The sequence below is a fragment of the Cokeromyces recurvatus genome, assembly GCF_025118155.1.
Source record: "Cokeromyces recurvatus strain NRRL 2243 chromosome Unknown BX663scaffold_3, whole genome shotgun sequence".
In the NCBI taxonomy this organism is placed as follows: Eukaryota; Fungi; Mucoromycota; class Mucoromycetes; order Mucorales; family Mucoraceae; genus Cokeromyces; species Cokeromyces recurvatus.
Window position 1 is genome coordinate 1455783 of NW_026251389.1, and position 15233 is coordinate 1471015.

At 30.6% G+C, this 15233-nt stretch overlaps 5 protein-coding genes across 5 annotated transcripts; 2 read left to right on the forward strand and 3 right to left on the reverse strand.

The window, feature by feature from the left end:
- Positions 1-1853: 1853 nt before the first annotated feature.
- On the reverse strand, positions 1854-4390 carry BX663DRAFT_206294 (uncharacterized protein). The gene is made up of 8 exons (XM_051521763.1): positions 4163-4390; positions 4004-4105; positions 3613-3893; positions 3313-3545; positions 2998-3249; positions 2821-2943; positions 2348-2759; positions 1854-2284 (listed from the first exon to the last, which is right to left on the reverse strand). Exons 2-8 carry the CDS (start codon positions 4029-4031, stop codon positions 1967-1969), a joined length of 1647 nt encoding a protein of 548 aa, XP_051386806.1. The 5' UTR covers positions 4032-4105; positions 4163-4390; the 3' UTR covers positions 1854-1966.
- Positions 4391-6061: 1671 nt separating this feature from the next.
- Positions 6062-7111, reverse strand: BX663DRAFT_497705 (uncharacterized protein). The gene is made up of 5 exons (XM_051525952.1): positions 6984-7111; positions 6841-6917; positions 6693-6788; positions 6262-6642; positions 6062-6201 (listed from the first exon to the last, which is right to left on the reverse strand). The coding sequence occupies exons 1-4, from the start codon at positions 7095-7097 to the stop codon at positions 6504-6506; spliced, it is 426 nt and encodes a 141-aa protein (XP_051386807.1). The 5' UTR covers positions 7098-7111; the 3' UTR covers positions 6062-6201; positions 6262-6503.
- Positions 7112-8141: 1030 nt separating this feature from the next.
- Positions 8142-9495, forward strand: BX663DRAFT_497709 (uncharacterized protein). The gene is made up of 4 exons (XM_051525953.1): positions 8142-8321; positions 8369-9052; positions 9131-9196; positions 9261-9495. Exons 1-4 carry the CDS (start codon positions 8172-8174, stop codon positions 9435-9437), a joined length of 1077 nt encoding a protein of 358 aa, XP_051386808.1. The 5' UTR covers positions 8142-8171; the 3' UTR covers positions 9438-9495.
- A 92-nt stretch (positions 9496-9587) lies between these two features.
- On the forward strand, positions 9588-10688 carry BX663DRAFT_401388 (kinase-like domain-containing protein; the record flags this gene model as incomplete). Its single annotated transcript, XM_051522217.1, has 5 exons — positions 9588-9637; positions 9693-9849; positions 9912-9977; positions 10035-10207; positions 10265-10688. Coding segments are annotated over 5 exons (870 nt in total), but the record flags the coding sequence as incomplete, so codon positions are not given.
- A 1212-nt stretch (positions 10689-11900) lies between these two features.
- Positions 11901-13870, reverse strand: BX663DRAFT_540508 (uncharacterized protein; the record flags this gene model as incomplete). The annotated part of the gene is made up of 6 exons (XM_051530751.1): positions 11901-12178; positions 12260-12484; positions 12717-12814; positions 13040-13242; positions 13588-13669; positions 13850-13870. 6 exons carry the CDS (start codon positions 13868-13870, stop codon positions 11950-11952), a joined length of 858 nt encoding a protein of 285 aa, XP_051386810.1. The 3' UTR covers positions 11901-11949.
- Positions 13871-15233: the final 1363 nt, after the last annotated feature.

Below are 15233 nucleotides of genomic sequence, written 5' to 3' on the forward strand. Positions count from 1 at the left end.
AATCAGGTAAAATAGGTTCAAAATATCTATTTGTAATATAGGCTTAAAGAAATATGCATTCTTTGATTAATTTTTTATTATTAAACTTGACTCTATGTGAGTTACATAGTATGGGATATATTAAATAATAATCATTATTACATAATACAATATATATACACATATAATTAATTATTACTGGTAATGACTATAAAATGGATATTATGCTATACTAGTTTTGTTTGAATAATCTCTTTAACATGCAATGTATGATGGTTTGTTTCTATCAACCTAGTTATAAAGATAACTGCAATCGTAACAAGATGAAACTCGGAGATGCATGTAATGTTTTTAACATCATCAGTGAATACATTCCATCAAATTTGTAGAGTTTCTTTTAAGTCAATTATGATTAAAAGCAACTTATTTAAAGATTTAGAAGCAACTGAACTTTAGGAATATTTTTTTTAAAGCATGGAGTAGTATTATTCATATTTGCAAGAACAAGGATCAAGAGTAAATCTGAACAGCCTTCGGTTTACGCAAGGTTAAATCAATTACCCCTTTTTCACAGATAGCCCCAATTATAGTCACAGAAATACCTCTGTTCGAAGGAAGCAATGTCTTTGCAGGTGTTCCTCGCTTTGATCGGCCAAAGTTTCTACGAATATGCATGTTAAAATCTGCCTTGTTGATAAAAACGTACCTATTTTCCGAATCCATATTTTTATATGCTTTCTATTCTAGAACTCTTTCTTTGCGCAGATCGAGATTGTTGTGAGCTGATCTTGCAGTTACAACTCGTTCCAGCTTTTTGAGTGTTAATGATGTGTGCTGGACTAGATGTTTCTGAAGACCAGAGAGAGAAATTAGACTACTCTCGGGAAAAGCTTGAAGTAATCACTCCCTTGCCTGCCAGAGGACAGCTTCTGGATTTTCTCCATAAAAAGTGCAGAGGAAGTCGGTATATTGTGGTTCGAGCTTCATGTGGCACTTGATTCGAGGCTTTCTTAAACCAGTCAAACACTTCTCTTCATCATCTCTATAAAGCTTCACATAATGCTGGGCTGTTCTCTCAACACTACCAACCATTATTTTAGCCTATCTTGCTGAAAGTCCTCCCTCAATAACAAGGTCAAGAAGCTCTTGTATTTGCTCTGAATTATAGGATCTATAGGATCCCTGAGCCTTGGAATTAGACACTAGATGCTAGTTTTGAGCTGCTATCTTTCTTTTCTTTAGAATTTCCCTCTGATGTTTCACTATTCGTAGAAATATTTTGGCGAAAACCTTGATAGCTACTTAAATCCATAAGTTTCTTAACGTCGGGTTCTGCTACCTTTTTGCTTATTTCTGGCTGTCCCCAATAGTGTCATTCTAAACCGACAGTATTGCATAAGTCATTTAGGACTGTTTCAATTTCCATGGGATCAGACTCTGAAATCTCGTCTATTACGTTGAAACAATGCATATACTCATCTGGTACGCTATAAATAGGCATCTTGTAGTAATATTAAAAAGACTAAATAAGAAACAGGGGTGTATCCAAAATAAAACGATTTTAAAGTCTAAGAGGTAAATTAAATATTTTCCTTTATTGATATGCCTTTTGATGTAAGGGAAAATCACTTCATCTCATGGGAAAATCTATGAAATATTATAACATTTTCAAAGACTAAAATTGAAAAGACCTAGTCTCAGCTTTTGACTCTCATATTCTCATAATAACAATCCTGAACAATTAAGGCTATATCATTACTACTATTATATTAATTATTCACCCAGAATACTACAGTACTTGATTATTAACGTATAATATCACATTACTGATTCAAAGAGTAATATACATTACAAGAGCTGCTCCTAGGACCTCATTTTTTTTTATAAACACATAATATTATTTTATTCAATAAAAACAGAACTTTGAAATTCATTTAATCTTCTTGAAGTTAAATAACCTGATAAATGAAAAAAGAAAACCATAACCCTATTCGGGCTGCTTATCACCAAAAACAATATTTTCCCAAGAAAACAGCACATACTGTTCATTAGCCTTTTTGGAAAGCTCTGCAAGGTTGCTCTCAATCTTTTCCATTATTCTCAACTTTCTTTCTTCTCCTTCCCAATCCAGTTCTACAGAGGAAGAAGTTGAGTCTGTGTTGGTGATGTTGCTACCTTCCGATGCAGGGGAATCCTCTCTGTAGCAGATCTCTGATGTAGCTGGCTTCGCTAAAAATATCATATTGTCTTGCTGTGCAGTCTGTATCATTAGTTGAATAGCTTCAAAGTTCCAAGTAACCATTCTCTGTAGAAAAATAACCGATTGTTGATATATTATAAATAAATTAAAAAAATATTTTCTACTTACAACCAAAGAAATGACAGCAGCCAAATACTCAGCGATCCCAGCACCATTGTTATCTGATAGAGGGATATTTATTTCTTTAAGACAAGCATGGATTATAATTCCGTTTACAAGCTTAGTACCCATTATTCGCAGATTTAGCTTGTTGAAATGGCATGACAAAGCGCATAAATGCTGGGTGCATTCTTTGTAAGGAAGAAGACTAGACCAATGGCGGAGTGCGCTTTCTCTTAAATAGTCAGCTTTATCTTTGTCTTTGTTCGATATTTTGATAGTAGGCTTGTCCTCACAGAAAAACACATCTTGAATCCCAGTTGAGTTCGTAAATATGAAGTCCAAACGAATATCCTTTTCATTTACATCTACTAAACCATTCGCTTTCAATGCCTTAATAGTTTGAGAATGGCATTCGGATCTGTAAAACTTGAGTTTAATAAAAGTGTCATTGAAAAAAAAAACAGGTAATGCGTTCTTACCTTTTTGTTTTATATCCATGTTTTGAGTTAAAAAGCAGGTCAAAAGTATCACCATAAACGTTTACACGGTACCAATTTTCATTGTGTTCTCCTTCAAGTAGTTCTCCATGATACAATAAACATCTAAATAAATAAATCAGTCAATTGAACATTAAATATTTTCAATTTGATACATACAATTTCATAACCGCCAACTTTATAAACGATAATTCAACTTGAGAACTGAAAAGATCAATTTCATTGACAGCGGTATTAAGGCTGGATTTATTGGTACATTTGGATATTTTTATTAAGATATTATACTCAGATATAGTCAATTTATGATGTAACTGCAATCCCGAATCAATCAAAATCGAGTCAATTATATCTTTACATCTTGAGGGTATTGTTCTTGCTTTTGACAAATCCAGTATCTGTTTATCATTAAAGCTGTTGGTTATGTTAGTTACATATTGTTATAGAAGAGGTACTTATTTCAAGCTTAATATTTACTAATACTTAACAATCGTTTCCACTTTTCCTCCAAGATCAAGCTTCTTTACTTTCTTTAGGTCCAATCTTTTTCTTCTTTTGGAAGGGTGAGAAACTGATTCACTATCTGTTTGAACTGCAACTTCTTCTTCTTGCGCTACAACTTCTCCCTGCGTTGCAACTTCTTCTTGCTCTTGATTTGCTTCTTTTTCAGCTTGTAACTTGAAACTGGCTTTAAAGTGCAATTTTTCTTGCTAATGAAAAATGCATTATTAAAAAACTGTATTATTTACAAATATATAACTTCTTTAACTGTTATACCTCTGATAAGTTTTTCTTGATTAATATGCTAACCGGTCGTGAATCTACTACATGAGTTAAAGATAAAAGCAGTTTTTCAGCTCGTTGTTTGACGCGTTTAGAACTCATACTGGCTGTTCTATTCTGATCCCAGAAATCTGATAATTGTTGCTTAAGTGTTGATTTTGTTGTTTCTTCTTTATTAAAGTAGAAATTTTGGCTTAATTTTTGTATCATGTTCATGTTGCTCCATGTTTCAAAAAGTACATCCTTCAAACAGTCTTTGATATGATGGTACGATGCTGAAAGAATAAAGTGAGTGTTATTATGTTTAAATTTACTGGTTTTTTTTTTTTTTTTTTTTTTTTTTTTTTTTTTTTTTTTTTTTTTTTTTTTTTAAAGAAAGACATACCTTCTTCCAAAATAATCTTATCTGGCATCTCTGCTTGAATTTCTCAAAACGCGATTAGAACAAGAAACAGTATAAAACTGACTAAAGAGATTTAATAATAAACTTTTGGAAAGGTGAGCATTTAAAACAACAAAAAACATGGTAATACAAATGCTGTACTTATCCAACTTTTTTCTTCAAAGCTGTCATATGAGTATCATCTGTTTCTTTTTGTACCACGCTTTACTCAAGCATACAATATTTTCTTTAATGAAAGACATTTCATTACTATTCTACGATGTTAATGCGATACAGTATATCATAAATGTTTAGTCGAGAAGTCTGTGACATATTTATTATGTTCATATTGAATCCATAGATTTAAACTTATATATTAAGCGCATAAGACTTGGTCTTCCCAAGTGCAGCTCTCACAAAACAGGTTTCATTCAAACATATTATTATCATTTTCAGCATTAAAGAGATATAAGCATCACATATAATAAATAATAGTAATGTATTTTAATTCAAACACGACATTTGCTTAGGCAAGAATTATTTTTTTACTAAATTCAAGCGAAGAAACAGTATGATGGCAATATTAACAGCTTGAGGTTAAAAAACGTTCATTATATTTCTTCATTCTTGTAGCATGTGTTAGTTTTATCGATTTTTTAGGGTCAAAAATTCTTGAATGGAAACGATCTTGAATGGTTCACACCGATTTCAAAGCGTTTAGCAGACTGACCAGAAGGACAACCAAATTGCACAGGAAAATCTTCCAGGACAATAACTCCAAAGCCAAGAGTGGAATCCTGACTATGCTTATTAAAACTAATGACACTGCTTTCGTTTTGTAAGTTTTCTAGTTGGATGATAGTTTGTACATGAAAAAGATACTTTTAACTATAAACTAAACTATGTCTGCACACAACAGGATTTTTCTTTCAGCTACGAAATAATTAATTGTGTTAAGATGTAAGTAATGTTTTTGAAAATAATACCTTTTGCTTACACTGAGAATTTAGAAAATAAAGTTCTACTGAAGAGACGTGAACCAGAGAACAATATCAGTTCTTCTTTTTCATCGGACTTGTACATAAATTGTTTAAGCATTATTACATAACACTCCAACGTTTTTATAATATTGGTTAATAAAAGAGACTTCATCATCATTAATTATTATTCTTACTAACCTGAATTATTAAAAGATGCAAATCTATAAAGTTTCAGCATTCACTTGCCTAAACCCTAGCTGCCCCCAGACAAAAATATGCCCCCACGAGCAGAACAGCGTAAGCAAGATACCGACGCAATGAGGGAGCTACGATCTGGTCGCAGCTATCAATTAACGTGGCGAATGGGTCACCCTTCACTTGCCTAAACCCTAGCTGCCCCCAGACAAAAATATGCCCCCACGAGCAGAACAGCGTAAGCAAGATATCAACGCAATGAGGGAGATACGATCTGGTCGCAGCTATCAATTAACGTGACGAAAGGCCTTACATCTTTAACGATTTGCATCTATAAATATTGGATGAAAGAGAGTTGATCTTCAGAAAAACAATTTCTTCGCATCTTACGCACCCCTGCTCTGGATATTTTGATTGGGTAAGAGAATATAATGACGCAGTCTCAATTTGGGGAAGCCATTGATGTCATCACTTGCTGAATCTAAAATAAGTCCTCACTAATTGGTAGTACTTCGACTGCTAGAACTCTCCATTAAACCAGTTTCTAGGACTATCTAGTAACTAAAGAATTATACATTTGAAAACAATTCAATAAGTATAATCTTAAAATATCTTTTCATATTATAATGAAACACAAATAATTCTTGTGTATCTTTTCAAACTTAAATTTACTGCCGTTCTGATTATTTAAAAATCTTGCAAAGAAATTACAAAGGCAGTTCAGGTCATTCATTTAATCTTTCTAAAAGTACATTCAGAGATATAATGATACATGGTTTATTAGGTTATTTAACTTCAAGATTAAATGTAATTCAAAGTTCTGTTTTATTGAATAAAATAATATTAGCTGTTGTCATGGTTGTAATATTTGTAGCTTAATTCAATAAGATAAATAGTCATAATAGAACATATAGTGTACTTGTATGATAATTCTGTCTATAGTGAAACACTTAGCAATTGAAAGTGACTACTAAATTATATATTCTTTCTATAATTTTAGAGTTTATAATATAATAAAAACAACAGCTTTATTTGGGGGGGAATTAATAATAATGAATAAAATATAAGAATACTAAACATACGTACTTTTTCTAATTCTAATTCTCCTGTAATCGTTTTATGAGAAATAAACTCAATCAATATAAGAAAATAACTATCTTTTATGCAGGATAAGATTTAACTGATGTAATAATAATATTAACAATCTCCTAAATAGGCATGTTATGAATATAGAAAGAGAATAACAAAAAAAAAATCACACATTTCAGAGAAAAAAACAATAATCTACATTAACGCTTTTTTTTGGTATATAACTTGTGACATTTTTTTTATTCTTGATCTTCTCCTTTTTCAAAAGCATCCCAATCGAAATCATCATAATTTTCTTCCTCCTCTTCATCGTCGTTAGTTTCTTGCTTTTTCTTTTCATCATCACCACCAGTCTGCTTTGCAAGAATCTCATCATACCTAAACCAAAAGTTAAAATCGGTTTAAATAATAGAGTTTTAAAATTATACCATTTCAATAGTTGATTTTTTTGTTTTGTAGTAAAACAGGGCACTTTTAGTGCATCTTCAATTAAAGGAAAAGCCGAAATTTTATCTGTCAACCCACTATGTACATCATTTAGATTGAAGTTTGTCAAAGCGAATTGTTAATAATTACCTTCTATCAAACACAGTGAAATAAGTCTCAATGCATGCAAATAACTTGTTTTTTTCCTTATCAGAAAATCTGTAATCCTAAAAAAAAAAGAGAGAGATCAGCTTGTAAATTTTTTTTTCTATTTTGATTAAAAAAGACATTACTTGGTTTTTATAAATGAATTTCTTTAATGTATTCATTTGTTTTACTGTTTTTGCAGTTGGTGGATTTGGAATTGCTTTTGTATCATCATGAAATTGTTGAATTCTTTGTTCCATTTTACAAACTCGAGAAAAAAATTACTTTTTTTTTTTTTTTTTTTTTTTTTTTTTTTTTTTTCAATACTGTTATTATTATTCCCGAATTTGAAAGCTTTTTTATTTTTCTTCAGTTTCAGGTAGAAAAGAATAAAGTAGAACACCGCCCATAATAGTAAAGTAACTTTTGTGAAAGAACAAAAGTATCATATATCAATTGGGTGTTTGAAACAAGTGCAGTTTCATCTATAATAACTTTCATTGCTTATGAGAAGGTGATATGAATACTATTTTAATCGTTTTTCTTTTTGTTTTATGTTATTCAGTGCTATCATGTAATTGTTGTTCATAAAGCGCTTTTACTTATGAGTGAAGATCTGAAATGAGTGGTGTTTTCACATTTTATTTTGTATATTATTATATGACTATTGTTTAGTGCAGCTTCAAGTATTATTATTCTTTCAAAGAAACATTTATTGGTAGTCTTGGAAACAACAGAGGAAGAACGAATACTAGAATTAGTAAGTACTTTTCAATGAAATATTAATAGCAATAGCACTTCACTATTTTGAAGTAGAAAACGTAGTTTTTTCTTTCGTGTGTTATCTCTTTTAACAATATTGCTGTTGCTATTTCTTTCATTAGCAAAGAATTACTTGTTTCTTTTTCTTCTTGGTTTTTCTTTAAAATATAAATACATACTTGATAAAAGAACAAAGGAATAAAGTTTTAACACATATAAAAGAAAGAAAAAAGTAAATAAAAAGGATAAATTACATACAAAAGACTATTAGCCTCAAATAAAGATGTGATATTGGTTAAATCAATAATTATATAATAAAACTAGCATTGCCAATAAATGACGCATCCGAAGCTTATTGATTATAGTGGGATTGCAAGGCATTAAAAATAAACTCTGATAAAAACTGTTAACCCAAATGCTATCATAAAGGTGAATGTGTATTCAAAATTTAAAAAATAAATAAGATAAATTTGTATCTGCCTAGTTAGGCTTTCTTCACTTTATTTTATTTTCTTCATTTTATTTTATTTTCTTCATTTTATTTTATTTTTATTTTTTTTTTTTTCTACAGCATGATGAATAATAACTCATCCTTATCAACAAAAGATTTCGCATCTGATCCAAAGATGCATTTTAATGAACAAACGGGCAAATGGTCTTACGTTGGTGAAGATAATGTATCCTACGAATATGATGAAAAACTTGGTGCTTGGTTCCCAATGGTAAAACAAATAACATACGTTTAACTCAAATTCTAATTTTATAATAGTTTGATGAGAAACTAATGCAAGAACAAGCTTCAGTTTATGCTATAGAAGGTGTTGAAGAAGAAGTCGTTAAGCCTAAAGAGAAAAGGAAACGTTCGACACTGGACGATGAATCTACTAAAAAAATCAAACGCGAATCAAAACCTAATACTTCGGTCTATGTTACTGGTATCCCACCTGATACCTCAGTTGAAGAAATTAAAACAACCTTTACCAAATGCGGCGTCATCATGGAAGATCTTGATACAGGTGAACCTAAAATTAAGCTTTATCGTGATGGAAACGGTAATCTAAAAGGTGACGCTCTCATTACCTATTTTAAAGAAGAGTCGGTATCATTAGCTATCAATTTATTAGACGATTCCGAATTACGACCTGGTCAAAAATCAACAAAAATTAATGTCCAAAAGGCAGTATTTAAAGAAAAGGAACAGCCAACCCAGAAAAAATCGACAGTGGGTAAATTAAAGGCGAAAAAAAAGATTCAACAACTCAATAGAAAGTTTGACTGGATTGATGATGAAGTTGGAAAAAAACAGGAAAAATTTGCAAAGATTGTGATTTTGAAAAATATGTATACACAAGAGGAATTGGATTCAGATCCGACTTTATTATTGGAATTGAAGGAAGATGTGCGTGAGGAATGTGAAAAATTGGGTGAAGTGACAAATGTGATCTTGTATGATGTACGTGATATAAATCATAAATACTACTATGTTAACACTGTTTTTTTTTATTTTTTTTTTTTTTTTTTTTTTTTTTAGAAATCCCCAGGTGGTGTTATTTCAGTTCGATATAAAGAAAAAGAAAGCGCAGATGCATGTGTGGCTGTAAGCTGAAATTATAAAAGTTTTTTTAAAAAAAATATAACAATGCTCTAAGCTTTATACTTAGTTAATGAATGGTCGCTACTTTAGTGGAAGGCAAATTTCAGCAGAAATATACGATGGTAAAACACGATATGAAAAGAGTGGAGGAAAATCATCAGAAGAAGATGAAGAAGCAGAAAAGCTTCGTTTAGAAAGATATGCTAAATGGCTTGAAGAAGGTGGTGGAGATAAAACTCCTTAAATTATTATTATGTAATCAAAGAGTCCTATTAATAAATATAAATAGTTTATTTTTTTTTCTGTTTTATTTTTTTTTTCTTTGTTGACCATGTCATTTTTCAGTAATTTCGTTAATTCCACTATTAATTCTGTTGTAGATTCACAGACCTTACTAAATGTTAATGGAAGAAACTTCAAAATTACAAAATTACTAGGAGAAGGGTATATAATTAATAAGGTCCATAACTCTAATAGAAACTAAGCATTTATACAAAAGAGGGTTTTCTTTTGTATATTTAGCTGAAGATGATAATAAAGAATTATTTGCAATTAAAACTATCCATTGCAAAATGGGAAAGGAAATAGCTGATAAAGCGATTAAAGAAGCCATCATCACTGATAGATTTCAACATAAGAACATTATTAAAATTGTGGTATATGTTTGACTTTTTATTTTCTAGTTTTCTATAAAATTATTAAAAGAATAAAAATTTAGGACATGTGTATGATAAAGGAAGATGATGGAAGTAAAACAGTCTATATTATTATGCCTTTCTACAAAGTAAGATTGTTGTCATTCATTAAAAGAGATTAGTGTTTATGTTATCATGTATAATAGAAAGGCAATTTGCAAGACTTGATTGACGAAAATAAGCAGCTTGGAAGACATTTACCAGAGAAACAGATATTAAGACTATTTAAAGAGATATGTGCTGGTATTCAAATACTAGCTAATTATAGGAATAGAGCTAATCTTCATATCCCATGGGCACATCGAGACATTAAACCGGCGTAAGACTATGTATACAATATAACATTAGTTTCAATAATGAATTTTTTTTTTCATAGTAATATATTACTTTCAGATGATGGGAAAACACCCATTTTAATGGATTTTGGGTCAGCAAAGCCAGCCAATATTGTTATAATGGATAAAAAAACAGCCTTGAAGGAGCAAGATGATGCAGCAGAACATTGTTCAATGCCTTATAGAGCACCTGAACTATTTAATGTGAAATATAATTCAACACTCACTGCTAAAATTGATATTTGGTCTCTAGGTTGTACGTTATTTGCCGTGGCTTATGGAGAATCACCATTTGAGATGACAGTTAGTCAACAAGGAGGAGGGGCATTAGTGTTGGCTATTCTTAATAGACAGTTTCATTTTCCTGATACAAATTATTATTCCAGAGAGTTTCAGAATTTAATATCATGGATGTTGACTGTAGATCCAGAATCTAGACCAGATATAAGATCAGTTCTTGAAGCTATTGATAGATTATTATAAAATAAAATAAAATAAAAAGATAGTCAAAAGAAATGTATAATATCATCGTCAGTTACAACAGCTGTGACTCATTTTAACATATAAACAAATTACAATGCCGGATTTTCGTTTTCACGCAAGCTCAATTTTTGTTTCGCTTCTGCACCAGTTCAATCTTCATAGTTGTGATTTCCAAAGTTCGTTTTTACCAATTACCAAAATTTCGCTTCAGGCTACAGTCTACAGTCTATCTAGAAAAAGGTGATCGTTTTATGGAAAAAGAAAATTGTTGCATCTTTTATGAAAATTTGTCGCAATTCATTATGCCCAATCAATAAGCAACTTAGATCCGTAGACCATACTTAAACTGGCTTCACCCACTGTAATGTTGAGATAGGCTGATTAGTTTGAGATGCCTTAGTGATTGGAGCTGGAGTGGGTTGATTATCCAACTTGTAAGCATTGACGTTGACGGAGCTCGATTGAGGACTGAGTAGCAATTAAACTTTATTGGCATTGGACCTCTAAGTTTTCGTGATGTTTATCGGTTGACAGTGGGATGGTAGATTTGATGTAGTTATTATTCGGCAAAAAAAAAAATAGAGAGTAAGGATTTACTTTTGTATTTGAATATTTTTATATTATTTTTATTATTTTTCTGGGTGTATGACAGCTGACGCTTGAGCCACCAGCCATCGCATACATTCTTTTACAACCACATATTTTAATTTTGGGTTACGATTTTCCATTCAAATGCAGTTTACCTCGTCGTCTACCTCGTTGTTTATCTTGTAAATAATATTCAACAATAGAATTCAAAATGCTAAGAATTGCACTGAAATTGTTTTTATTTCTAAGAACGTTCTTAGCATTGCTTCGAATTTTTATTTTTTCTTCTCAATGCTAAGAAAAGTCCTTAACATTACGTATATTTTTCCTTGGACAAAATCGTATTCCTAGGAACTCAATTCTAAAAGATCGAAGCATGTCTTTCTTTCTTTTCTTTTCTTTTCTTTTGTTTTTATTTGTGTATATCATAGTTTTATACATGCGTTTTTTTTTTAACATTACTAAATTCCAACAATTTCTCACCTCTGTGATTGTGAAAAATGTTTTCATTCGTCTTTCAATTTCCAAATAAACCAATATTTCCTAGCTTTACTTTACCCTCGAATGTTTTTGTGCACTCTTTATTTAAAAATGGTGGTGGTGTATGGTCACCAAATTTTGTAAGAAAATATTATAAAATATACATATTTCAAGTTTAAAATTTTCTAAGGAGAGTCAAAGGTGATCTTACACAGCCCAGCTTATCATTTTCATCAGAATTAATGTCTCTTCTGGCCTTTGATACTTCGTTAACTACAAGCTGCTCTAATTGCAGCAGTGCAGGGATGGCCCCTAGTAACACATGAAAGTCGTACACACTTCTTGGAATATAGAGTGTCTGTATCTTAGTAAACAGATAAACTAAAGGAGCAACCAATTCCATTCTGTATACATCACACGTGAAACCTATTTTAAACTGTTAGTAAATCCTTCTCCCTTCAGCAATATACCATTTATAGCCATACCTTTTATAACAACTCCGTAGACAACAGGCTGTGGTATATTTTTTTTTGACCATACGATTGAGCATGAGTTGTAGCTCAATAGATACCTTGAACAAACCATCTTCGGCAATCGATCTGGGTTGTTTTACTTCGAAAATCAAGAAATCGAAATCAGCTGTTCCAATTCTTGCCCTGTACTTGATATCAGGCTTCATATCAGTGTAGCCGATCAGAGCTGTGAAATTCCTACATAATATAAATAGATGATTTTCCATACACCTACAATAATGTTATGATTTTATCTGTCCTTCTTCAAATCACTACCGACAGGAAAAATTGCATTTAAAAAAGAGCTTAAAGCTCTTTCGATAAAAATTGATTCATCCTTAGAATCAATTTATTCAAAATCACTGTAACTGTTTAGTCTAATAGAAATATTGTTGGTACCGAACTCAATTCAAAAGAAACATTCACTTACATATTATACACAATTTTTGCTGCCATATCTTTATTCGAGCTCACTAAATGGTTTAGAGCAGCTACTACTGCGCTTTCTTTTTTATGTGATTTCAAATTCTTAAATCTATTAAATTATTAGAACTGTTCCTCTTTGTTTGCATTTATGGGAACTTTTTCTTGAACTTTTATGTCAAACAAGGTCAAAAATACCAAAACTCAGATAAAAGTTCAAAAAGACCAAAATGGGATATATAACAGATTATTCTGAGCTTTCGTTTTAATTACTTGATGAACAAAAAAAAAAAAAAAAATACAAAAAAAAGTTCACCTATTTATACTTACTTGAGCTATGAGATCAATGAATTTTACATCGCTTGCAGTCATCGTAGGGAATTGCTGGTCAAGTTGAAACTGCTCAAAGAACTCATTTGTTGCAGCAAAAACACTGTTATCGGTGTCCCGGTCAACCAAGTAAACATGGTTTACAGCCATTTTTTCGATTTTTGACAGCTGATCACAATCCAACTCCTGTTTCAGACATTGTTCTCTGAAATCATAACATATTTTACTGATATTTTCGTTATTAGAAAAAAAACTATAATTAATAGTTTTATGAACGAAAATATGATAAGTTGAATTGAACATCGATTTGCTTACATATGGTTTCATCCTTTCATAATCTATATGTGAACCTTCTGATTCACTAATCGTGTACAATGAGTGTTGTAAAAAAGATTCTTGGGAAGACTGTTGGGAAGATTTTTGGGAAGATTGTTGAGAAGAAACATTTTCTTCTTGCAATATATGATCACTAAATTAAATATTACTTCATTAGCGACAATCGTTTACTTATATTTATAGCAAAAAAAGGGGTTAATATTGTAAATAACCCGTCAGAGTTTGAATTTTTGAATTTTCTTTTTTGGAAATTTCCCAATGGCCGGTATGCTTCTTATCCACTCTCAAAAATATCTGAAAATATCAAGTCTGACAAAAGTGAGGAATCAACCATCCCTCCTTTAAATGATATTCCCATAGAAATCGATTTAAGATATAAAAAACAATAAAAGCAAAAAGAAAATTTAAACCAAACACAAATGTTGAGCGTAATGCAAAAAGAAGTGGAAGATTTATTTCATAGAAATTACTTACTATTATGACATAATTAACCATCACTAACTATATTCTTGTGTTATTTTTATTCTTCTATTTTTATATACAAATTGAATTGCAATAGTATATATCTTGTAAAAAGATTAAGATTAATTTAATAAAGGATCATCTTCTCTTCTATTTTAAAACTATATAGTGCTGTGCGTGCTTAGTTAACCACTGAGAGTTGAACTAGAAGCCTCACTAGAATAACAAGGATCAGACATATTAGTCGTTTCTTGACTTCTTGAAGTATAAAAGAGTAAAACTTCAAATAGTATTGAGCAAAATAACAAAGAATATAATTAAGTTTTTATAATATTTAATGGTTATCTTTAATTAAAATTAGTAATTTTCGATATTTATATTAAATTTGCTACAACAATAAAGTTTATGTGACAACAGGGAAAATCGTGATTATTGATTATAGTAAAGATGCATAAGTGTTGTTTTTCTGATTTTCTCATGTTGTCAACTAATTATGCCGACGTTTTATATTTTCACAAATAATGCATAAGCTTGACTTCTTCTTTCTCTCGTCGGAATCTTTTATTGTTGGCTTGAATCTTCTTTTGTTTTGTCTATTCATTCTGAACGGTAGATTATACTCCACTTCTATTGGTTGCTTATCCACTTCGTTGCTAATAGACTGGACATATTTTTTAATCTACCACCATACAACAAACAAATGTGGTGTGTGTAGTCAATTCCAAAAAGGAAATTGAAGATTTGAAACTCCGACGGATTATTTGCGATAGCATTCAAATTTGGGGCGGAGCTCTAAATATGATTTTTATAAACTCAGCGTTTTTCTTTTTAGGGTTATTTTTCAATGGTGTTATGATTGTAGTCGTCCTTATTGTTGTGATTGTAGTAGCCTTTATAATTAAGTTAATAGAAATAAACCATCATTTATTATACAATAAAGAGGTTATTCAAATAAAACTAATATATCGCGCTTCACAGCATAATATTCATTCTACTCTCAGTTTTGATACTAGTCATTGTTTGAGTATTCGAGCATTAAACAAAGAATTATATACATTGTATTATTTAATAATAGTAAGAATTCAATAGGTTTATGACTGTTATATTCAATTACATAATTATTTATAAAAGTCATACATATTATATATAGATAGCTATAAAGATAAATATTGTTATGTAATAATATCTTATAGGATAATAATAATAGTAGCATATAAATAATTGGTATTGCTATAGCTGACATATTCACTGTGAATTAATATTGACGCGTCGCTTACCCCAGAAATAATAATTTAATATTTTTAGTAACTGCGACAGCTCAGGCAGAAAAGAATAAAAATAGATCTTATTGTAGGCAGAATTATTCGGAGAAAATATTTATGACTAATGCTTTATT

Coding starts and splice junctions, on each gene's coding strand:
- BX663DRAFT_497705 (XM_051525952.1), bottom strand. CDS start 7,097: ATGGAACAAAGAATTCAACAATTTCATGATGATACAAAAGCAATTCCA. Junction 6,918..6,983: donor AATTCATTTATAAAAACCAA/GTAATGTCTTTT, acceptor TTTTTTTTTTAG/GATTACAGATTTTCTGATAA. Junction 6,643..6,692: donor AAAAATCAACTATTGAAATG/GTATAATTTTAA, acceptor CTTTTGGTTTAG/GTATGATGAGATTCTTGCAA.
- BX663DRAFT_497709 (XM_051525953.1), top strand. CDS start 8,172: ATGATGAATAATAACTCATCCTTATCAACAAAAGATTTCGCATCTGAT. Junction 8,322..8,368: donor TTGGTGCTTGGTTCCCAATG/GTAAAACAAATA, acceptor ATTTTATAATAG/TTTGATGAGAAACTAATGCA. Junction 9,053..9,130: donor CAAATGTGATCTTGTATGAT/GTACGTGATATA, acceptor TTTTTTTTTTAG/AAATCCCCAGGTGGTGTTAT.
- BX663DRAFT_206294 (XM_051521763.1), bottom strand. CDS start 4,031: ATGCCAGATAAGATTATTTTGGAAGAAG. Junction 2,760..2,820: donor CATGGATATAAAACAAAAAG/GTAAGAACGCAT, acceptor CAAGTTTTACAG/ATCCGAATGCCATTCTCAAA. Junction 2,285..2,347: donor CTGCTGTCATTTCTTTGGTT/GTAAGTAGAAAA, acceptor ATTTTTCTACAG/AGAATGGTTACTTGGAACTT.